Source organism: Chrysochloris asiatica, unplaced genomic scaffold (genome assembly GCF_000296735.1).
Source record: "Chrysochloris asiatica unplaced genomic scaffold, ChrAsi1.0 scaffold00090, whole genome shotgun sequence".
NCBI classification, from domain to species: Eukaryota; Metazoa; Chordata; class Mammalia; order Afrosoricida; family Chrysochloridae; genus Chrysochloris; species Chrysochloris asiatica.
This window is the reverse complement of record NW_006408608.1, coordinates 4,304,165-4,329,470: the sequence shown is the minus strand read 5'-3', so window position 1 is coordinate 4,329,470 and position 25,306 is coordinate 4,304,165. Positions and strand designations below refer to the sequence as shown.

Below are 25,306 nucleotides of genomic sequence, written 5' to 3'. Positions count from 1 at the left end.
AATGTGGTTTTTGGCAATTTGCAACTCAAAATGATTGTCAGAAAATTCCACAATCAGACACCAAATGTTTTCTGAGACATGTAGGAAGCACTCAAAAGACCAATGGACTAGACAGACAGGTGTAAGATGAATCAACACTGGTTCCCCATGATCCTGGCACACACATGTGGAACCAAATTCAGGTACCTTTCCTTGGTCCTAAAGGGCAGAATGATGTCTAAAGGGCATTACCTCAGGTCCTCTGATTTTCAGAGAAGGGGAAGGACAGTCTTTCAAGGTTGCGCTGCCCCTGCAAGAACCAGAAGCATGTAAATCTGGAAACCTCCACTGTTCTACCTTACACATGCCCTTGCTTTCTCTAATTCCAAAAAGGCCACGTAAAGATTTACAGGGGACACTTCATTTCTTTTGGAAAGTTACTGATGTTAGTCTGTTCCCGAAATTCTTGGTCTAGTTACCAGCAAAGTAGAAAAAGGCGGCACAGCCTCTGCTAAAGCACAGCAACAACCGTATCTGAACCAGGGCGGAGAGCTCTCCCCTTCTGTAAACAGAGTATATATATATAAATTATATATATATATACACACACACACACTTATATATAATTTTCTTCTTAATGGAGATTTGATCCCAACCTGAAGTGAGTTAGGTTGGGATTTGGGGTTTTGGTTTATGGGAATAATTTTGTTGTTTTCCCAATTCTCAGTCCAAATGCTTGCACACTGGAAAATTTCAAATTAAAAGCCACAGAAAGGGAAGGGGTTTAGAACATATTATCTCTTTGCTCGCACAAAATACAAGGCGTTTGTTTTTGGATAGTATTTCACATTCTGTTTCTTGTCCATGAGCCCTCCGAATATGATGAGTTCCCCCCTGCCTTGTACCACTGTATGCAGGCTGGTTTCAGGCGGTCCCACCACAGAGCTGCTATTAAATACTTTCCATTTGACCCGTCCCTTCTCCTTGGTGTCTTTAATGTCCAGCACGTACATCTGCATGGGCTTGCAGTTCATACTCTGGTACAGGGGTTTGCCAACATTTAGGGACTGTGGAGGGTGGTGGCCCAGTCGTCGGGCAATGGGGGGTAAGGAATGCCCATCCCCTTGAGCAGGCCCTGGGCGGGGGATGGGCACGGTCTCTGCACTGCTCTGGCTCCCAGGGGAACCTGGAGAAGACCCCAAAGGAGGACTCATTGCTGCAGAAGCAGAGGGGCCTTTGGATGACATAGCTTTGATGGCTTCCAGGCTCCGACGCAGGGCACCAGGGGAGACAGCCCCAGCAAGAGCACTGGCCACATGGGGTGGGGTGTGCACACCATTCGTCTGCTCAGGAGGCTGTCTCACACTTCCCCCAACTGTCCTGCTGTCCACACCATCCATGTGATTGCTACTGGAAGAAGGTTTGAGATCCCAATTCAGATCTATGGATCCTAACCTCAGATCTTTCTGATCTGGCAGTGATCCTCGTCGGGAGACCAGAGAAAGGCCCAGTTTTAGGTCATATCCTTCAGCAGCAGATGGAGTGCTTGGAGATACAGCTTGTACAGGGCTGTCCAAAGAAGATCCACCTGCAGCTGCTGTTCCTGGAGACAAACTTCCGCCATTGAGGATGGGAGAGCCATCTCCTCTGGCTGGGGAAAGACTCCCTTCCCGGGAACCTGAGGGGGTCTGCCTCTGAGCCCTGGGCCTCAGTGTCCCCCAGCGACCGTTCACACAAGGAGCTTCATCCATACCCCGTACTGGAGACTGAGAACGGTACTCTCGGGCTTCGGGGAGCAGGGCAGGAGGAGTAGCACTGATGGGTGATGGGCGAGAGTTCAAACTGGGGCTCAGTGGTGCTCTTCCACTAGGGGCTTGGCTGAAGACCACTACACACTGCCCCACCTGAAAGACACAAAATATGTGCTCAGGGATTTTTGTACAATTTTGATCACTCATTCAATCACCAAACCTTTACAATAAACATCTGTAACATGACAACCATTCTGTAGGCACCTGAGATAGAGAGATAAAAATTAGGCTAGAAGGGGAGGCAGACATGAAAACAATTAATTGCTTCATTGTGACATGTACTGTTATCATTAGCGTCAGATCTGAAGAATAGGTATAGAATTTAGTGTAGAATTTAAGGGACTTGAGAAAGTCTAACAGACATAGAGATGCTTGCAGGTGGGACTTAAAGGATGAGTGGGACCCACATAAGTCATCTGGTCGAGCTCTTATTAGAGAAATGCCTAAGAAGCTATGGCGTGTGTCCATCTCTTACATGACACCCCATTATTTATCTGTCAGTTATTGTACTGTGGTGGCTGTGTTGTTGTGATGTTGGAAGCTATGACACAGGTATTTTTTAAATACCAGCAGGTCACCTATGACCTAAGACAGACTAGGAAAGAACAAGGAAAGATGGACTACTTCTGAATGTTTAGCCACTGGAAACCTTACATATAGCAGTGGAACACTGTCAGATATAGTGCTGTAAGATGAGCCCCTCAGGTTGGAAGGCCCTAAAATATGACTGAGGAAGAGTCTCAAAGTAGAGTTCACCATGATGACGCAAATGGGGTAAAGTTTTCAGGACCTTCATTTGCTGATGGGGCCCATTAATAATCAGAACATGGAATGTGGGAAGTATGAAGAAGGTGTCAAAAATGGAACATGTAACGATTGATATACTAGACATCAGTGAGATAAAATGGATTGGCATTGTTGTTACATGCTGTCAAGTTGGTTCTGACTCACAGTAACCCTGTATAGGATTTCCAAGGAGCAGATGGTGAGTTTGAACTGCTGACCTTGTGGTAAGTAGTGTTGTGCTTATCCTACAGTGCTACACCAGGATGCCAGACTGGTATTGGTCATTTTGAATCAGACAATCATATGGTTCACTATAAATTTAAGAGGAATGGCATAGCATTTATTGTCATAAACACACTTCAAGATCTAGCTGGAAGAACAATGCTGGCTGTGATTAGGATTATATCTATCTACCTAAAAGGAAGACCAGTTAATATCACTATTATTCAAATTTTAAGCATCAACCACTGAATCCAGTGATATGAAACTGAAAAATTCTACCAAATTTAAAAAAATTGATTAGACATATAATCAAGATGTATTGATAATTACCAGTGACTAGAATATGAAGGTTAGAACCAAAGAGGAAGGATCAGTGGTTGGAAAATAGAAATGATACTGGAGGTCGCATGAAAGAATTCTGCAAGACTTATTAATTGCAAATATTCTTTTTAAACAACATAAAAGGCGACTATACACATGGACCTCACCAGATGGGATACACAAGAATCAAGTTAACTACACCTGTCTAATGCATCAAATCTGTTTATTGAGATGGTCTCTAAATTCAGATGGAAGAGATCACTATCATTAGCTAAAACAAAGCCAAGGGCAGACTGTGGAACAGACCATCAATGGCTCATATGCAAGTTCAGACTGAAGCTAAAGAAAATTTAAGCAAATCCATAAGAACCAAAATGTGACCTTGAACATGTTCCCCTTGAATAAATTTGATGCATTAGACACTGATGACCAAAGACAAGATGACTTGTGGGATGACATCAAGAACATCATACATTAAGAAAGCAGAAAATAAAAAAGAAGAAAAGAAAGAAAAAGATAGGAGAGAAAGACCAAAATGGATGTCAGAAGAGACTCCCTGAAATTTGCTCTCCAATACAGACATGCAAAAGCGAAGGGAAGAAATGAGGAAATATAAAAGCTGAATAGAAAATTTCAAAGGGCAGCTTGAGAAAACAAAGCCAAAGATTATAATGAAATGTGCAAAGACCTGGAGTTAGAAAACTAAAAGGGACGAACAAACTCAGCATTTTTCAAGCTGAAAGAAGTGAAGAAAAAATTCAAGCCTTAGGTTGCAATATTGGAAGATTCCATGGGCAAAATATTGAATGATGCAGAAAGCATCAGAAAAAGATGGAAGGAATACTCATAGTCACTGTACAAAAAACAAATGGTTGATGTTCTGTCATTTCAGGAAGCAACATGTGACCAAGAACTAATAGTACTGAAGAAAGAAGTTCAAGGTGCACCTGAAGGTGCAGAATACAATGGACAGAATACAAACTTAAATCTTTCAACAAACTGATGAAAACACTGGAGGTGCTCACTCATCTACACAAAGAAATTTGGAAGACAGCTACCTGGTCAGCCTTACTGGAAGAGATCCAAATCTGTGTCCATTCCAAAGAAAGATGACCCAACGGAGAGCAGAAACAACCAAACAATATATTAATATGACATTCAAGTAAAATTTTGCTGAAGATAATTCAAAAACAGCTGCAACAGTACATCCACAGGGAACTGCCAAACACTCAAGCAAGATTAAAAAGAGGATGTGGACAGACAGATCTTGGCTGAAAGCAAAGAATACCATAAAGATGTTTACTTGTACTTTATTAACTATGCAAAGACTATGGATAACATAGCGAAGAATGGATATTCCAGAACACTTGATTGTGCTCAGGAGGACACTGTACATAGACCAAAAAGCAGCTGTTTGAACAGACCAAGAGGATACTGAATGGTTTAAAATCAGGTAAGGGCATTTTGGCGCTGCTGTGAACAAGGAGAGCACAGTGTAGAGACTGCAATTTAGCCAGGCAGCGGCGCAGGAAGAGTCTTCAAGATGCAACAATGTTTGAGTTGTGACACTGTTTCCCCAAAATTATCAAAGGGTGACTATGAAAAAACCACTAGGACCAAAACAGAATGTTACAAGTGGAACCAAAATTACATCCTATAGGTAGCTGTGGGTGAATGTTTAAGTCCTTTACCATGGTATTTAAGAATTCTGCATTATTTCAAGTGTGGCATACAACATTTGGAAAGGAGAAATGAAGAAAAACTGGTAATGAGGATATGAAGTGAAGTAAGTGAAGAAAATATTTTGACACTGATAGCCATATTTCACAATGATTATGTAGAAAATACATGTTTGGAAAATATTTTATTTGCTGAGTGATAAAAGTCTTTTTAAAAAAATTATCTCAAGTTTTTAAAACAGCTCCATTCTTATAGTTACTAGTCAGACCCGCTGATAAGTACTTTCAGGACATAATGTTCTTGTCAGTAAAGAGCTCATCTGTGGGTGGGGATTCTCTGCAGAGTTCCCAATCGCTCCATACAAGAGAACTACAACGTCCGTATCTAGCCTTCCCTTCAGAACCTGCTTCTGGACCTGAAAAAGAGTTCACTGGAATACTCTACTACCATTAATGCTAAATACCTATGGAAGTGCCTTCTGTAACTTATGTACTAAGGATAGAACAATAAGACACAATCTGTTTTAAAAATTTAGCTTTACCTTTTGAGAACTCAAACAGCTATTTTTGTTAAGTGCTGACTATTCAGTTCTGACGGACTCATAGCGACCCTCTATATGGTTTTAAGGAGCAGTTGGTGACTAGGTACTCAGTAAATAATTTTTTAATGACTGGCTATGGAATACAAGTTGTTGTTATTGTGAAGTGCTGCTGAGTCAGTTCTGACCCATAGCGACCCTGTATAGGGTTTCCGAGGAGTGACTGGTGAGCTTGAACTACCAACCTTGTAGTTCAAACTGACCCTGCAGTCCAGCACATTCACCCCCAGTGCCACCAACAGTGTCAATGATGCTGTAGAGAGAGTGGGAGAGCTGTCCATCTTTATGGTTAAGCTCTGCAAACTTCAAAAGAACTGAAGCATGGTAATATCTTGTTCATACAATGACATTTTTGTAATGACACTGTACTTTTAAATGAGATTATTATTAAAGATTTAATAGGTAAAAAAATAAAAAAATTAGGGAAGGTGTGCACCAGGACTGTATTCTTTCACTGTACTTACTCAATCTGTATGTTGAGCGATTAATCCAAGAAACTGGATTATGAAGAAGAATGCGGCATCAGGACTGCAGGAAAACTCATTAATGACCTGCGATATGCAGATGATACAACATTGCTTGCTGAAAGTGAACAGGACTTAAAATATGAACTAATGAAGATCAAAGACCACAGCCTTTGGTATGGATTGCATATCAAGGTAAAGAAAACAAAAATTCTCACAAGTGCACCAGTAAATGACATAACGATAAATGGAGAAAAGATTGAAGTTGTCAAAGACTTTGCTTGGATCCATCATCAACACTTATCAGCAGTCACGAAGTCAAACATCATATTACATTTGGTAAATCTGCTGAACAAGACCTCTTTCAAACATCCAAGAGCAAAGGTATCAGTTTGAGAACTAAGGTGCACCTGACTCAAGCCATGGTATTTTCAATAGCCTCATATGCATGTGAAAGTTAGACAATGAATAAAGAAGACCATAGAAGAATTGATGCATTTGAGTTATGGTGCTGGAGAAGAATATTAAAAGTATCATGTACTGCCAAAAGAACAAACAAATTTGTTTTGGAAGAAATACAGCCAGAGTGTTCCTTAGAAGCCAGGATGGCGAGACTTCATCTCTCATACTTTGGACACGTTACCTACCAGCAGGGAGCAGTCCCTGGAGAAAGACATCATGCTTGGTAAAAGTGGAGGGTAAGCAGAAAAGAAGAAAACCCCCCAACCTGATGGACTGGCACAGTGGCAGCAGCAGTGGGCTCCAGATAAGGTTGGCCCAGGACTGGGCAGTGTTTCATTCTGTTGTGCATAGGGTCACTATGAGTCAGAACTGACTTGGCGTCAACTAACAACAACAACTTATATGACACTGAGGTGTTTTCTATTTTTGTACAAATTTCCTTCCTAACCTGACACATTAAATTGCTAAGACTTCATTTCCTGCTGGGTGCTTACCCGGCAAGCTGGGTGGCACCACAGTTCTGGGGCCCCGTGATCTTCATTTTCTACTTTGAGTGGCTGCCAGGCCCAGGGACCAGAGTGCATGTGCAGCAGCCATGCATCCTTGAACAGCTGTAAGAGAAAGACCAACAGTGGGACTCACATGCAGAACATATTACAAATATACCCAGAGAGCTAGCATCTCAAAAGCTTCACTGTCTGGTCTAGAAAGTGTTTAGGCTCTTCAGAAAGAAGAACAAAACCCTTGGTTCTTCATTCAGTTATACATACATTAATTCATGCTTTCATTCCCTCATCTTACTACTGGCCTGGTATCCATTAATCATTCATTTAAGTGGTTATGAATCTTGCCTATGGTTTTGTGTGTGTTGAGTATTTGAGGCTGGGGGAGAGGGTAGATAATAGAAGACCAAAACTTTCTGAATCTGCATTATTAAATAAACTCCATGTGAACACTTAAGAGTCCTCAACTTGCTTTTCTGTTCTATCTTCTTGAAAAAGTAATAGCAGCAAACCTCACAGCATAAAGAGAAAATAAGGATGGGAAGATTACAGATACAAATACTCAAGAGATGAATGCCTCCAATCAAAAGCATCTCCATACTCCCCCCAAAAAAATTGGAGGAAAAGGCCAAAAAATGAAAGGCTACCTATGCAAGGTAGAAAAAGCATTCTCCAAATGAAAAAAAAAAACAACCAAAAAGCCACAAAATTGTCTTTGTTACGCAGACAAAATGAAATAGAACAAGTTTTAAACACTTAACATTTGCTAAGAATGTCACACAAGTAATACTCACAGCATTGGGACCGCCACACCCTCCAAGGATTAAGATAGTTGCATCATCTATGACAATCTGGGAAGGGGAAGAAGTTTAAAATAAACCTACAAAGACATACAATGGTATCGGACGTCCTATGCTTCAGTGGTACATGAAGACAGCCTGTCCAGTTCCCAAATGAGAGCATTCTCCCAATCATAAGCTACATTCTCCACTTTCCCCAAGCCCTGTGAATTCTCATCCCTGGGAACAAAATACTGATGATTCACTGGAACGGATAAATGGTTTGTTGATCAAATATTAACATAAGAGTGCCAAACACATAAAATGCAGGATCCATTTGAGGAATGAAATAGGAAAGTAAATGCTTTGGGGCAAGGCATAATATAAACCCACTATAAATAAATACAACCCATTAGATTATGGAAAATAAACACTAGAAAAAAACAATGATAAATTCTTTGTGGTTTAGTGCATATTAGCATCACATCTGGCCCCGTCTTCTTCCCCCTCTCCCATCTTAACTGAAATATGCTAGAGTGTTTGCTGAAGAGCTATTCTAATCCCTGAGCACCTGAGATTGGCCACCTCTAGGATGAGGGCTGGGGCCGGAGATGTTCGGCTTGGACCACGCCCACTGCTCAAGGTCCAGGACCCAGACATCGTTGCTCCTGTGAAATAAGGACATAGGATGAAGAAGGTGGGCGCTCTCAGGGACCACAATAATATTAGAGTTCCACAGGCCTGAGGCTAGCTGGTAAACTGGCACCAGTTTTACTTTCACACAGGAGGCTTCTGTCCACGGTATTGGCAGAGTTCAGGGCCTCCAAACCAGAAAGACTGTTGTGGAATCCCAACTATGCAACCTTGAGCAAGTTACTTAATTTGATCTAACTCTGGTTTCCTTTATTATAAAATGAAATACTACTACTGTTCTGAGAAGTTGGTGTCATGGAATGAATTGTGCCCCTGCCCCCCTGCCAAATATGTATCAAATTGGCTGGGGTCCTTTTGTGATCTAATGTAATTAGCTTCCATTTTGTGAAATGTGTTATAAATCCTAACTTCTCTGTATTAATGAGACAGGGTAAGTAAGGGTGGGTTGCATCTAGAGTCACAGCCTTATAAGAGAGCATGACTTCTTCCTCAACTATCAAGTCACACCCTTTATCTTATCAGAGACAAAAGAACAGAGAATCAAGCAGAGGAGGACCTGGCTACCACTAAGAAGGAAGAACTGAAAGTGAAGTGTGTCCTTTGGACCCAGGGTCCCCGTGCTGAGAAACCGCTAGATCCAAGGCAAGACTGATGTGAAGACACATGGAAATCTCCAAAGACCTCCAGGATCCCAGATGGTGGAAGGAGACAAAGAGCTTCCTCCAGAGTTGACAGAGACGGAAAAGCTTTCCTTAGAGCAAGAGCCCTAAACTCACACTTCTAGCCTCTTAAACTATGAAAGAATAAAAGTCTTTTCTGTCACAGCAGCACTGGAGAACTAAGACAAGCTACTAGTCTAATAAGATTATATTGATAAAGAATCCCAGCAAGGTGCTGTACTCCTATTGTTGTTGCTGTTAGGTGCCGAGTCATAGCACAACCCTATGCACAATAGGGCAAAACACTGTCCAGTCCTGTGCCATCTGCATGACTACTGTAACGTCTGAGTCCAGTATTGCAGCCACTGTATCAATCCAGCTCATTGTGGGGTCCTTCTTTTTTTTTCACTGACTTTCTCCTTTACCAAGCCTGATGTCCTTTACTAGGGACCGGTTCGGTCCCTTCTGCTAACATATTCAAAATACAAGAGACAAAGTCTCACCATGCTTGCTTCTAAGGAGCACTCCGGCTGCCCTTCTAAGTCAGACTTGCTTATTCTTCTGGCACTCCAAGGTTACTGACATCATACTTCAAATGCATCAATTCTTTAGTCTTCCTTATTCATTGCCTGGCTTTTACATGCTTATGAAGTGATTGAAAATACCAGGACTTGGATCAGATGAACCTCAGTCCCCAAAGTGACATCTTTGTTCTTTAACACATTAAAGAGGTCTTTTATGGCAGATGTCCCCAAAGCAATGTCATTTGATTTCCTAACTGCTACTTCCATGAGCATTTATTGAGGACACAAGGAAAATGAAGTCTTTGATAATTTCAATCTTTTTTCCATTTATCATGATGTTGTTTATTGGTCTAGTTGTGAAGATTTTTGTTTTCTTTACATTGAGTTGTAATCCATACTGAAGGCTTTGCTCTTCATCAGCAACTAATCTAAGTCTTCTTTGCTTTCAGCAAGCAAGGTTGTGTCAGTTGCATATGAGACTGTTAACGAGTCTTCTAACTCTGATGCTGCGTTCTTCTTCATATAGTCCAACTTCTCAGATTACATGTCAGCATACAGAATGAATAAATATGGGAAAGGGATATAACCCTGACAAACACCTTTCCTGATCATAAGCCATTTGGTATCCCTTTGTTCTGTTCAAATGACTGCCTCTTGGTCTATGTACAGGTTCCTCAAGAGCACAAGTGATGTTCTGAAATCCCATTCTTCATAATTTATCCACAGTTTGCTATATGATCCACACAGCCAAGTCAATAAGACACAGTAAATATCTAGTATTCTCTGCTTTTAGCCAAGATCCACTTGACATCAGTAATGATAATCTCTCACTCCATGTCCTCTTGTGAATCCCAACTTGCATTGCTGGCAGTTCCCTGTTGATGTACTGCTGTAACTGTTTAATCACCTTCAGCAAAATTTTACTGCATGTGACATTAATGATATTGTTTGATAATTTCTGCACTCTGTGGAGTCACCTTTCTTTGGAATGGGCACAAATATGGATCTCTTCCAGTCAATTGGACAGATAGCTGTTTTCCAAATTTCCTAGTATATATAGACTTGTGAGTGCATCTAGTGCTGCATCAATTTGTTGAAACATTTCAATTTGTATTCGGTGAGTTCCTGGAGCCTTGTTTTTCTCCAACATCTTAAGTACAGCTTGGACTTCTTCCATCAATACCATTGGTTCTTGATCATATACCACCCCCTAAAATAGCTGAACATCAATCAAATCTTTTTGGTATAGTGTGTTCCATCTTCTTTTGATGTTTCCTGCATCATTCAGTATTTTGCTCACAAAATCCTTTAATATTGCAAGTTGATGCTTGAATTTTCTTTTCAGCTCTTTTATCCTAATAAGTGCTGAGTGTGTTCATAGTTAGCATTTACTTATATGTTTCCTCCTTTCCTTTCCCAAAGACCCATCTTGACACTCTCAAACCTTTAATCTTTTTATTAACCCATAAGGTCTCATTTGAATCATGTTTGGAGCCACACACGATTATCAAAAGTAAAGACTGCTTGGTGATAGCCGAAACTAGCTACAGGTAAAGTTACAGTGTTTTAAAAGCAGAATCCACAAGGGAGAGAAAATATGACTCAAAATGCAACTCCATCAATATCCAAGAGTTCATGGGTTCTGCCGACAAAAAGTAAATTTCACAGACACTAATGAATGCTACAGTTTTATTGAGGACACATTGACATTCCTAACCCTCAAGAGACAAGATTGGCAAAGAGAGACTCCGAGATGACAGTCACTATTTTACGGTCACTCACACACAAGACCATTAAGAATAATGCTTCAAGTCCTAAGGCCTCTTATCAGGAGTATATCCCTGCACAACTGTTTTCAAATACGGTAACAATGAGTGGTCAGTAACAGCTTTACTGCTGACAGCTTATCACCTTCCTTTTCAGAGCACAGAGGGAAGGACTGAACTGCTGCTACTATCCAATTACCTACATTAAGGTTCAGATGGACTGCTCTGCTTCTGCCTCTGGCCTGCCCTGGTCAGTGATAGCCAGAGGTGGAGAAGTCAGCAGGGAGGGAGAAGAAGCCTCACAGAAATATGTCACACCTGACACCGTTTTCTTGCTCATACTTTCTCCAATTCCATCCCATTTGGGGAGCTCACAATTTCCACCTGTCTGTGTTTCTTCTCTGCTTTTCTAAAGTCCAAAGAGCATGAGCTGGGAAATAAAGCAGAACACATAAAAGTACTCTACTCCTCAGTAGGTGAGCCCTCTGCAGGCACAGGTAGAAGCAGGCAGGGTGGGGCACCATCAGAATTTGATCCTACTGAATAGAACTACAGAGCAAACAAGAAGCAATATCACATAGCTCTGTTTTTTGGAGCAAGTTCTTCAACTTAACTCGTGTATGACCAAGGGATCAAAGAAAGGAGTGCTACAGTGAAATAACACAGAGGGTAATGCGAACCGTGCTCAGGAGTACTAACTTTAAGGTGACACCGAGCAAACCACATCTACTTACATTTGTCGGGATCCTAAGGAGCCACCAAAGACAATCATTTTATCATCTATCACACAGGAGGAGTGGCCAGCCATGGGAGGTGGTCCATGGGTTGTCACAATGCAGTTCCACCTATTGTACAAAGCAGGTGGAAACCAAGAAATTAGTATCACCTATTTCTGGTCTTGCATGTTTATAGTAGGAAACAGTAAGTAGGCATCCAATGAAAACAACATCCTATCACCTTCAGTAGAGAGATTGTTAGTATACTAAAAGGAGGAAGAGAGAATGGCACAGATATTTATGCCTTTCACTTTCCAAGCTCTCAACGTGGATGGCTTGGAGGTAGGCAGCTGACAAGAGATGATGCCATATGACTTTTGAGCTGCTTAAGCCTAATTGCTGAAGCTGGCTGAAAGCGTTATCACCTGCAATTACTCCCATTTACCAGTCCTAATCATCAGTAATTACTGAGCCTGTGATGAGTATTGATTACCAGGAATAAGGGATGCTGTCGTGTCATGTAGAAAAGATGTATTACAAAAACAACTGAGAGAGCCTGGGGAACACAGCAGTGAGTGAGAAATCCTCTGCTCTACAGCATTCCAGGGAAACTGGCAGCCAAAGCTGAGGAGTTCCAGGCTGTTCAACTAGCTCATTCATTTTTCTTGGATAGAAATAAATCTCTTCCATTTGTTCTACATGGGTCTTAAAAGGGTTCTATAAAGTCTCTGACATTGTAGGCAAAAGTACATATATATGTACTCCTTAAATTTTAATTTTTTTTCTGAAAAAGAATTCATGGTTTCCATAAAAATTCCCAAAGGAAGTCTTAACACAAAAAAAGGTTTTAAAAAAAAAAATCCACTGAATTGTAGAGGGTTAAAGAAAAAGAGGAAGAACCCCAACGAGATGGATTGGCCAAGTGGCAGCATCGATGGACTCAAGTGTGGCAACAGTAGTGAGGTGGGCCCAGGATCGGGCAGTGTTTCGTTCTGCTGTGCATAAGGTCTCTATGAGTCAGTACCAACTCAATGCCACCTAACGACAACAACAATTCCAGAACTGGAGTCCTGGTGTGGTGCTGTGGGTTAATGTGCCAGACTGCAAAGCCGTTTGAACTGCAAGGTTGGCAGTTCAAGCTCACCAGCTGCTCCTTGGAAACCCTATACAGGTTCACCATGGGTCAGAACCAACTCGACAGCACTTAACAACAACAACAACATTCCAGAATTGGAGTTCTGGTGTGGTGCTGTGGGTTAATACGCCAGACTGAGAAGGCGTCTGAACTGCAAGGTCGGCAGTTCAAGCTCGCCAGCTGCTCCTTGGAAACCCTATATAGGGTCGTTCTGGGTCAGAACTGACTCAACGGCACTTAACAACAACAACAACAATTCCAGAATTGATGCATTTGAGTTATGGTGTTGGAGGAGAATACTGAAAGTACCACGGGTTGTCAAAAAAAACAAACAGATCTGTGTTGGTAGAAGACAGCCAGAGTGCTCCTTGGAGGTCAGGATGGACAAACATCATCTTTCATACTTTGGACATATTGTCAGAAGGCACCAGTCACTGAAGAAAGATACCATGTTTGGTAAGGTGGAGAGTCAGGGATAAAGACGAAGAACCCCACAGCGAGATGGATTGGCAAAGTGGCTGCATCAATGTGGTCAAGTGTGGCAACAATTGTGAGGCTGGCACAGAACCAGGCAGTGTTTCGTTCTGTTGTGCATAGTGTCAATATGAATTGGTACTGACTCAATGGCACCCAACAACAATTCCAGATTTGGGGGTCATGGTACGGTGCTGTAGGAGATTCAAACAACTTGATGGCACTTAACAACAATAGCAATATTCAGGTTTAAAAAATCTTATTTTGTGGCTTACCAGTTTTTTGAGGGTGAGTAAGTGTGTATTTCATCGAAGAATCTCTCTGGCTGGTGTAGGGGATAAGGGCTCGGCCGTGTCCACCCACCAAACAGCACCAGCAAGTCCTTGTACACGACCAGAGTCGCTCCAGCTTTGGGAGAAGGATAGGACCCTGGGAGAAGTCAATGATACCATGGTTAGGATTCAGGCTCTCGCAACAGCTATAGGTAGGCTGTCTAGGGTTCCACTTCCCCTGGAAGAATGATAAAAGGGGAACCAATACTACATGGCACAGGGGAAAGGGAGAGAAAACAGTTTGCAGGGCTGAGAGAAAACTACTACTATTTATGATTGTTTATAATAAACTCAGAGAAACCTGAGTTACTGAGCTTCTCTCAGGCTTCATTTGCTCCCCTAAAACTGGGGGAGTAATGATTCAAAGCACCTAATACAGTGCCTGGCATAGAGAAGGACTCAAGAAACCACTCAAGTGCCCATTCCTTTCGTAATAAGCTTGACGGAGGTCACCAAGAAAAGACTACAAGGGGACTGAGGGAAGAATATAACTGTGCCACCACTGACACAAAAGGTAGCCGAGTGCAGCTCTTCTTTGCCTTATGAGTCACTGTTGACACAGTGACCTCTAAGACACCTGCTATAGTCCTCACAGTCAGACAACCTCAGGCAAGCACAAATGGAACAGACGTTTAAGGCTCAATGTGAAGGAATTCCAACAAAAGTGCAGCCCTCGCTGCAAGAGTGGCTACTTAGGCCCTTCAGGTTGAATCTCTGAGTGAGGCTGCCCACATTTTTTTAAAAACAGAAACTTGGCTTATGCTGCAAAACTAGAGGGAAAACAAATGTTCCATAATAGCACAATGCTTCAGAACTCTTGCCTGAAATAACAACTGATATTTCTCCCCCAACCTCTTACTCTCCATGTCACCTCTAGTTTGCTCCAGACCATAGCAATTTGTTTCAGTATTCAGGTGTCAGTAAATACTGAAATATCAAAATTTGTATTACAATTGCAGAACCTGTTTTTCAAAGGAAATTTTAAGCACAAAGAATCAACACTTTATTAAACTGACAGTGGCTGCAGTTCTCTGATGGTAACAGTTTGGCATCCCCTGATCTGGAGCAAGGGGTTATGGGAACATGGTGTGAAAAGTTTTGCTAAGATGGCTTTAATGGTGCTATTTACACGGCCCTGAGGTTGAAAGGGTAGATACAAAGGACTGTCTTTCTAGTGATCCAACTTATGGGTAATTTAAGTTGTGATTTACTAAGAAGGTACCAATGAGCAACTAAAAATATGTGACATCAGTTATTCTGAATTCTTTCCTAGTAGAACAGACACTGATTTGGAGATGATCTGACCCCAGAAATGAGTCTTCTCTAGGAACCGTTCTCGTGTCACTTAGCAGTACAGAGACACTGGTGGAGCTGTTACCTGAGTTAGTTCTCTCTACCCTTGTGTCCTAACTCATGATTAAGGGTCTACTCATGATGCCATGCACATGCAGTCTTGTGACTTCTGGGGAAAGCCTCCTGGCCCAACTGGAAAGTCTAACTAACAGAACGGTCTAGTCAGAATGTTGCTGTCACCTAAATAGATCTAATGTGTGATGGGCCAAACAAACCTTCAAGTTCTTGCTCCAAATTTGGAAATTGTAAATACAGTGATACATTTAGAAAAAGCAACTAAAATACATATGTTGTTGTTGTTAAGTGCTGTCAAGTTGGTTCCGACCCACAGCGACCCTGTACAGGGTTTTCAAGGAGCAACTGGTGAGCCTGAACTGCCAAGCTTGCGGTTCCAAACAACTTTGCAGTCCAGCACATTAACCCACAGCGCCGCACCAGGACTCCAAAATACATATAACAGACTCGATATACACATATACCCACCACACGTATAAAGACATGTTGTTGTTGTTAAGTACTGTGGAGTCGGTTCCGATTAATAGTGACTCAGGTTTCCGAGGCTATAAATCTTTACGGGAGCAGAATGCCTCATCTGTCTCCCTAGGAACCGCTGGTAGTTTTGAACTGCTGACCTTGAGGTTGGCAGCCTGACTCGTAACCACTACGCTACCATGAGGGAACTTCAAAAAGTTTGTGGAAAAAATGGAATTACAAGATAAAAAACATTTCCTATGAATTCAATGTAAAGAAAACAAAACTCCTCACCAATGGACCAATAAACAACATTCCTATCAATGGAGAAAAGATTGAAGTTGTCAAGGACTTCATTCTTCTTGGATCAACCATCAACACTTATGGAAGCAGCAGTTAAGAAATCAGACGATGTATTGCATTAGGCAAATCTGCTGCACAAGACATTTTTAAAGTGTTGAAGAGCAAAGATGTCCGCCTGACTCAAGCCATGGTATTTTCAATAACCTCATATGAATGTGAAAGCTGTATAGTGAATAAGGAAGACTGTAGAAGAATTGATACTTTTGAGTTACGGTGTTAGAGGAGAATATTGAAAGTGCCATCAGCTGCCAAAAGAACCAACAGATCTGTGTTGGAAGAAGTGCAGCCAGAGTGCTCCTTGGAGGCCAGGATGGCCAAACTTCGTCTCTCATACTTCGGACATATTGTCAGGAGGGACCAGTTGCTGGAGGAAGATATCACGTTTGGTAAGGTGGAGGGTCAGAGGAATTATAATTACTTATATTATAAATACTACTACTAATGGTGTGGAGTTGTGGGCTAATGCACCTGACTGCAAAGTCATTGGAACTGCAAAGTTGGCAGTTCAAGCTCACCAGCTGTTCCTTGGAAAACCAATACATGTTTCTATGTGTTGGAACTGACTTGATGGCACTTAACACCAGGCACCTGTCACTACAGGATAATGTGCTTGACCACAAGGTCAGGTTGAGTTGCATGGTCAGCGGTTCAAGCCCACCAGTCGCTCCTTGGAAACCTTATATAGGGTTGCTATGAGTCGGAACCATCTCAACAGCACTTAACAACATCAAGGCACCTTTCTACATGAGGAAGAAGAGGATTTCTGCTCTCATGAAGATTTAAAATGTACTGGAAACCCTATGTAGGGTCACTATGAGTTCAGAACTGACTTGATGACAATGACAACAGTGACCTTTCAATGGAGCTCTGGTGGCACTGTAGGAGAAGCACTGGACTGCTAACTACAGGGTGGCAGTTCAAACCTACCAGATGCTCTGAGGGGGCAAAATGAGCCTGTCTGTTCCAGTAAAGATTTTACCTATACTAGGGTAGCTGTAAAAAGGAGCTCTGGTAGCATAGTGGTTACGAATTGGGCTGCAAACCTTAAGGTCAGCGGCTCGAAACTACCAGCTGCTCCATGGGAGAAAGATGAGGCTTACTACTCCCGTAAAGATTTACACCCTTGGAAACCCTGTACAGGGTCGCTATAGGTTGGAACTGACTTGACGGTACTTAACAACAACAACAAGGGTAGCTGTAAGTCAGAAATCACTTGATGGCAGTGGTTTGGTTTTGGTTTGGTTTAGGCACCTTTCTAAATACTTCACAATTACTAACTAGCTCCAAATAATACTACTCTCATTTACAGGTGAGACTTGCGTGCTGACACACAGTGACCCTGTATAGGGTTTCTGAGGTTGTAAATCTTTGTGGAAACACAAAGATTTGTCTGTCTCCTGTTGAGTGGCTGGTGGGCTTGAACCATTGACTTTGTGGTTAGCCATCCAGTGTTTATCCTACAGAGTCACGATGCTCCTTCCTAAAGTCATATAACTAATTAATGACAGAGTCAGGATTCCACCTCATTCACTGCAGCTTCAAAACTCATTCTCTTTACCATTACGCTATGCTACTCTTCATGCATACAGGCACACTGCCACAAAAATGTCAAACACTTTATAAAGGTTCTCTGAGTGTTTCAAAGGGAAAGGAGCTCGTGCTGAATCTAATTGTTCTCTGGACTAAGGAAAGGTAAGATGAAGGCAGTGACCAATACTAAATCAATATAAAAGATCCTTAAGTATTATTTTAGGTAATGATGTCTCAAATACCATGACCTTTCAAAAGCCGAAATCTTCCTTTTTATTCTTTATTCCAAGGTGTAGGGGGAACTTTCCCATTCAATTATTTCCAAGGCCTTAATTTCTTTTCTTTTTTTTTTAATTGTGTTTTAGGTGAAAGTTCACATTGAAAATTAGGTCCCACTTTAATAACTTTTATACAAATTGTTTTGTGCCATGAGCTATAATTTTTACAGTGTGTCAGCATTCTTATTATTTCCATTGTGTTTGCTGTTTCCATGGATCTAGCATCCCTTCCCCTCCTTGCTTTTGGATGAAGGTTGGTCATTTGGTCTCATGTAGTTTATTTACTGTTACTGGAGCACATTACTCATAGATGATGGTGTGCTTATTTTATAAGCCAATCTATTATTTGGCTGAAAGGTGACCCACAGAAATAGTTTCAGATCCAAATTCAAAGATTATCTTGAGGTGATAGTTTCATGGGTTCCTTTAGTTTCTATCGGCTCCGTAAATCTGGTCTTTTTTAGGAATTCCAATCCTTTGGTAAAAGTTTTCTTATGACCTGTTCAATGTCCGCTTTATTCTGGGTCTGTTCAAGTTTTCTACCTCAGTCTGTGTTAATATAAGTAGGTAGTGTGTTCTAGAAATTTGTCCATTTCTTCTAGGTTTTCAAATTTATTGGAATACATTTCTACATAATTCAAACTCACTGCCATGGAACTGATTCCAACTCATAGCTTTCCAAAAGGACAGAGTAATTCCAAGACTGTAAATCTTTATAGAAGATTTCTCATCTTTCTCCCAGGGAGTGGCTGGTGGGTTTAAACTGCTAACCTGTGATTAACAGCCCAATGCTTACTTAGCACACTGTGCCACAAGTGTGTTCTTCAGAGTATTCTGTTAGTATCCTTTTTATTTCGTTAGGAATTTGACTTTTGTTCTACATTTCCCATCCCATTCCATCTATTGTGTCTCTGGTCAGAATGGGTGATAGTGGTACAAGGCCTCTTTTATATGAGAGCTTTAATTACAGCATCTTACTCAAATACTTCTCTATTAGTTAAGTCGTATTAAAAGTTAAACCAATTGTACCTCCAAACTTCATTTTGTAAGGAAAGCAAGAAAAAATTGTCAACAAGAATCCATGAAATGGCTTTCCGGCAAGATGGCACACTAGACAGACACACTACACAGACCCTTTACAACACAGATAAGAGAGACCAACTGAAACAGACACAGATGAAAATTCTGGAACCCTGAACTTCAGAGGAAAGGCTGGAGAAATGGATTGAGTGTTTGCTGAAACAGGAGCTGAGCAGGGACAGTGAGAGAGGGAGACAGATTCAAGAACAGCCGGCCAGACACAGCCTGACCATCTTGTGAGCAGCTCTGGCAACAGAAGGAGGCCTGGCAGAGCAGAGTTCTTGTGCAACAGATTTGCCTAATGCAATATGTTGTCTGATCTCTTGACTGCTGCTTCCGTGAGTGTTGATAGTTGATCCAAGAAGAATGAAGTCCTTGACAACTTTAATCTTTTCTCCATTGATAAGAATGTTGTTTATTGATCCAGTGGTGAGGATTTTTGTTTTCTTGACATTGAGATGTAACCCATACTGAAGGCTGTGCTCTTTGATCTTCATCAGTAAATGTTTTAAGTCCTCTTCACTTTCAGCAAGCAAGGTTGTATCAGCTGCATATCACAGGTTATTAATGAGTCTTCCTCCAATCCTGATGCCACGTTTTTCTTTATAGAACCCAGCTTCTTGGATTATTTGCTCAGCATACAGGTTGAATAAGTATGGTGAAAGAATACAACCTTGTCGCACACCTTTCTTCATTTTAAAACATTCAGTGTTCCCATGTCCTGTTCGAACAACTGTTTCTTGGTCCAGATTCCTCATGGGTGCAATTAAGTGTTCTGGAATACTCATACTTCACAATGTTGTCCATAGCAGGGTAGACACATGTTAACATGAGTGAAAAGGCAGGCAAAATACAACAAGAGGGAAGTTGTTGTTGTTGTTGTTGTTGTTGTTGTTAAGTGCCATCGAGTCGGGTCCGACCCATAGCGACCCTGTACAGGGTTTCCGAGGGTGTAAATCTTTACGGGAGTAGAAAGCCTCATCTTTCTCCCGCGGAGCGGCTGGTAGTTTCGAACCGCTGACCCTAAGGTTCGCAAGAGGGAAGTTAGCAGAGAAAAAATGAAGGTAGTGGGGAGGCACAGGGAGGAATGCAAGTTAAAGTAAATAGAGGTAAATACTGTTGACTATTGTAATACAGCAAAGTATCAGATCTGCTGAATTTAAAATTGATAATCTGCTTTGTAAATTCTTCACTCAATTCACAATAAAAAGATTAAAAGAAGAATGCATGAAAGAGTAGGAAGATTCAATGTATACCTATAAATTGCTAATTAATTCCACCGACCAGGTATCTGGTCCACCAAACTTTATATGACCCATATATGCACGTGAAAGCTGGAGAGTGAATAAGGAAGACCGTAGAAGAATTGATGCACTTGAATTATGGTGTTGGAGGAGAATATTGAAAGTACCATGGGCTGCCAAAAGAATAAACAGATCTGTATTGGAAGAAGTGCAGCCAGAATGCTCTTTTGAGGCCAGGATGGCCCAACTTCATCTCTCATACTTCAGACATGTTGTCAGGAGGGCCCAGTCACTGGAGAAGGATATCATGTTTGGTAAGGTGAAGGGTCAGAAAAAAAGAGGAATACCCCCAGCGAGATGGATTGGCAAAGTAGCAGCATCAATGGGCTCAAGCTTTGCAACAATTGTGAGGTTGTGCATAGGGTTGCTATGAGTTGGTACAACAACGTTTAGAGAAGTCCTGGTGTGGTGCTGTGAGTTAATGTGCTGGACTGCAAAGGTCAGCAGTTCAAGTTCATCAGCCACTTCTTGGATTTCCTATACAGGGTTGCTATGGGTCAGAACTGACTTGATGGCACTTAACAACAATATAATGTTAGGATTATGTATTGCAAACTAGATGCTTTTAAATTAATATTGTGAAGGCTTTGCAAAGATCCCCTAATTCTGCCTTTCTACAAATCTTTATTTTTTATATTTTGGATGCATTTAAAGCAGGGGGTCTTTAGCTCTTCTCCCAACTGTCTTAATGCAAGATTAATAAATTAGATGTGTTAAATTTATGGTGAATTCAGAGATCACATTGGTCAGTAAACTTTGATTATCTTTATACATTAAAAAATAAACATTTTCTATAGCCAAGTTAAGCGCTAGAAGGCAAACAGTAATACTTTACTAAAAAAAATCAGAGTTTATGTTGAAATTACATACCTTTATTCAAATTTAGTAGAAAATCAGAACTCATGTTCAAATGACATACCTGGTGTGGCACTATAGGATAAATACTTGACTGCAAGGGCAATTTGAACTGCAAGATCAGTGGTTCAAACTCACTAGCCACTCCTCAGAAACCCTGTACAAGGTCACTATGAGTTGGAACCGGCTCTATGGCACTTAACAATTCTTCGCTTTAAACTTCTGGGAAAAGCAACTTTTCAAAAACTGTCTCTAAACTTTCTTTAAAATTACATGACCATACATTATTAAACCAGGGAAATTACTAAACCTACAACAGCAACAAAAACCTAGTTGTTACCAAGTCAATTCCTACTAATGTGGACTCCATGTGTGTCAGAGTAGAACTGTGCTCCATCAGGTTTTTAATGGCTGATTTTCCAGAAGGAGATTACAGGTCTTTCCTCCAGGGAGCTTCTGGGTGGACTCCAGCCGCCAGTTAGCAGCTGAGTATAGTATCAGTTTGTGCTGCATAGGGAGACTCCTTATATGGACTAACCTAAGCTATAATGCCAGGTCCTAACTTTAAAGACTTGCACCTCTGTACAAGTAATTCACTCCACATGGCTGCTAGCATGAGAACACATACTTGTTTAATTCCTCTTTGATTATAAAACATACACATAGTGACTAATTAACTGGCAATGACAGATCCTCCAAAGTTAAAAGGTACCACATCACCACAGTGATATGAAGACTTAAATACTCCTTCCCTCAAGAAATCTTATAAATGAAGGTTTTGGACTAATTAAAACATTTCTTAATCGTCTTCAAAACAATGAACCCGCTGGGCCTCTGTACATGACACTTAATGGATAGGGAAGAAAGGACGTCACTCCTATTAGTGCTCCGCAAACACCACAAGTATCAAAAAAGTCACCACAGGTACCAAAAGTGCTGACCTTGAGCTTGGGTGGACATGTTACACAAATTAGTTTCCCCAGAGTCAATGGTCATCTCCACAGGTTTCATTCCCCAAATACACCAAAGGCTTCCTATCAGCACAGCAGACAGGATCAACGGAGCACATTTCAAAACAAGGCATAAGCCAAAAAGGCAGTTGTGGGAAACCGGATAATCAGATAAGCACCCTAGGCATAGAACTAATATTCCCTAAAATTACTAATTGGTTCAGATGTTTCCCAAGATTTCTATGAAAGCAGAAGAAATTTTCACATGCAAAAGACAGTACAGTGAAAAGCTCGTAACCAGTGAAGCAATTCCAGATTCTGGTTTGGTTTCTATGCCACTTTCCCACACTGTAGTTTCTTTTCACACAGAACTCAGAACTAGATGAGCAACTCAACTGTTTGAATAACAAGATAAAACAAGCACCTGTTTTAATTGGGGATGCTTATATTTTATGCATGACTAAAAAAATTGAATTTTTGTATCACCATACTATGATCTGAAAGCATTAAAAGAAGATGGAAGGAAAACAGAGTCACTGTACCAAAAAGAAATGGTCTTTGTTTAACATTTCAAGAGGGAGCGTATGATCCAGAACCAATGGTACTGAAGGAAGAAGTACAAGGTACACTGGGGGCATTAGCAAAAAACAAGGCTTTGGGAACTGATGGAGTACAAAATGAAATCTTTCAACAAGCTGATGTAGGACTGGAGGCACTCACTCATCTATGGCAAGAAATGTGGAAGACAGCTACCTGGGCCAACTGATCATAAAAGATCCATGTTTGTGGCCATTCCAAAGAGATGACCCAATGGAATGTGGAAATCATCAGACAATAAAGATCATTAATATCGTATGCAAGTAAAGTTTTGCTAAAGATAATTCAAAAATGGCTGCCACCATACATTGATAAGGAACTTCCAGAGGTTCAAGTGGATTCAGAAGGCTATCACTGCTGATGTCAGATGATCTTGGCTAAAAGCAGAGAATACCAAAGTCTTTTGATTGTGTGGATCATGACAAGCTATGGACAAACACTGCAGAGAATGAGTATTCCGGAACACTTAATTGTGCTTATAAGGAACCTGTACATAGACCAAGAAGCAGATGTTCAAACTGAACAAGGGGACACTGAATGGTTTTAAATTAGGAAAGATGTACGCCAGGATTGTATTCTTTCACCATACTTATTCAATCTGTATGCTAAGCAAATGATCTGAGAAGTTGTATTACATGAAGAAGAACATGGCACCAGAATTGGAGGAAGACTCATTAACATCCTGTAATATATACAGATGATAAAATATACAGATGATGCAACCTTGCTTGCAGAAAGTGAAGAGGACTTAAAATCCTATTGAAACTCAAAAACCACAGCTTTTGGTATGGGTTGTGCCTCAATGTAAAGAAAACAAATATCCTCACCACTGGACCAATAAACAATATCCATATAAATGGAGAGAAGATCAAAGTTGTCAAAGACTTCATTTTGTTCAGATCAACAATCAACACTCATGGAAGCAGCAGTCCAGAAATCAAATGATGTATTTTATTAGGCAAATCTACTGTACAAGACCTTTTTAAAGTGTTGAAGAGCAAAGATGTCAGTTTGAGGACTAAGGTGCGCCTGATCCAAGCGATGGTATTTTCAATAACCTCATATGCGTGTGAAAGTTGCACAACAAATAAGGAAGGCCATAGAAGAAGTGATGCATTTGAGTTGTGGTGTTGAAGGGAAATATTACTAAGTTTATTACTAAGGTGTTATAAATCATTATGTTACTTATTAAGTTGTTATAAATAATAGTTACGTTCTGGGTGCCAATGCTTGGCGTTTTATAATCATTACCTCATTTAATCATTAAAATCTTTAAATGTAGGTATTATTATGAGTCTCACTCTACAGAAGAAGAATACAAATAGTAGTAGCTAACACATAACGAGTCCTGGTAGGGTAGTGGGTTGCATGTTGGGCTGCTAACCCCAAGATCAGCTGCTAGAATCCACCAGCTGTTCCATGGCAGAAAGATGAGGCTTTCTGCTCCCATAAAGATTCCCAGCCTTGGAAATTTTATGCAGGGTTACTATGAGTGGGAACCGACTTGAAGGGAAGCAGCAGCAGCAAACACATAACTTACTATGAACCAGACACTGTTCTAAGTGCCTCTTGAAAGCTGGGGTGCTGTTGGTGGGGTTGATAGGCAAATTCCATGTTCTAACTCATTAAGTAAATCATTTTAAAGTGTCTTTGAAGGTTTGGGTTTTGATAAGTACATAGGTCTCATTTTTGTTCACTCAGGTGTCAAAAAAAGGTGTTTCAGGGAGTCCAGGAGGGGCAATATGGGTCTCACAGTGTCTTTGGTCCTATCCATTTCCTGATCTAGTTACTTCACTGCTGGCTCTGGGTCTAGGCAGCCAAGGCAACAATAGCTAAGTGTCCTAAGAGGAGAGGCAGACTTATATCCTTCCTACTTTCATACTCGCACTTACAGTCCCAAAAGTAGAACTGTTACCCAAGAGTCACATTTCCAGGCTGCATGCTGAGGCTGTGTGTGCTTATTTATTTAAGCCAACTAAAGTATTTTAAAGTACTTTTAAAGAAAATAATAAAATAATATGGCCCTCTGGAAAATGGCTACTTGCAGTTTGCTATATTGTCCTGCTATGGTGCATACTGTCCTGGTATGATGCTAGAAGATGAGCCCTAGAGACTGCCATCCATAAGGTCAACAGTTCAAATCTACCATCGCTATTTGGAAACCCTATACAGGGTCAGTATGAGTTGGAATGAACTCCACGGCACGTAACAACAACAACAACACGGTCAAAATAGGAGCCTTGGTAGCATAGTGAGTTACCAATTGGTCAGCAGTTTCAATCTACCAGTTGCTACACAGGAGAAAGATAATCTTTCTGCTCTGGTAAAGATTTACAGCCTTTGAGAAAATATACAGGGTCACTAGGAGTCGGATCTGACTCTACAGCACACAACTGCCACCACCACCACTGTCAAAATATCATTTTCAAAAACTTAAAAACGTGTCTTTTATACATACAGACAATGAACATGTGTTAGTATATATTTAATTCATTAATGAGGGAGCAAGCAGAAAGTAAAAGTCATCCAAAGAATTTGAGAACTAGAGACGAGCTAAAATAAATTTGGGGTCCTAATATGGCACTGTAGGATAAGCACTGGACTGATAACAGCAAAGTCCACTGTTCAAAGCCACCAGCTGCTCCTTGGAAACCTTATAC

General features: G+C 40.9%; 1 protein-coding gene across 1 annotated transcript in view; it reads right to left on the bottom strand.

The window, feature by feature from the left end:
- Nucleotides 1-491: 491 nt before the first annotated feature.
- Nucleotides 492-25,306, bottom strand: part of FBXO42 (F-box protein 42) — a 175,066-nt gene continuing 150,251 nt past the window's right edge. The window contains exons 5-10 of the mRNA XM_006866349.1: nt 13,809-13,962; nt 11,943-12,053; nt 8,177-8,273; nt 7,621-7,677; nt 6,818-6,934; nt 492-1,883 (exon numbers count right to left, since the gene is read on the bottom strand). Coding sequence (XP_006866411.1) covers nt 774-1,883; nt 6,818-6,934; nt 7,621-7,677; nt 8,177-8,273; nt 11,943-12,053; nt 13,809-13,962 — 1,646 coding nt within the window. The 3' untranslated portion in view covers nt 492-773. The remainder of the gene's footprint in view (nt 1,884-6,817; nt 6,935-7,620; nt 7,678-8,176; nt 8,274-11,942; nt 12,054-13,808; nt 13,963-25,306) is intronic.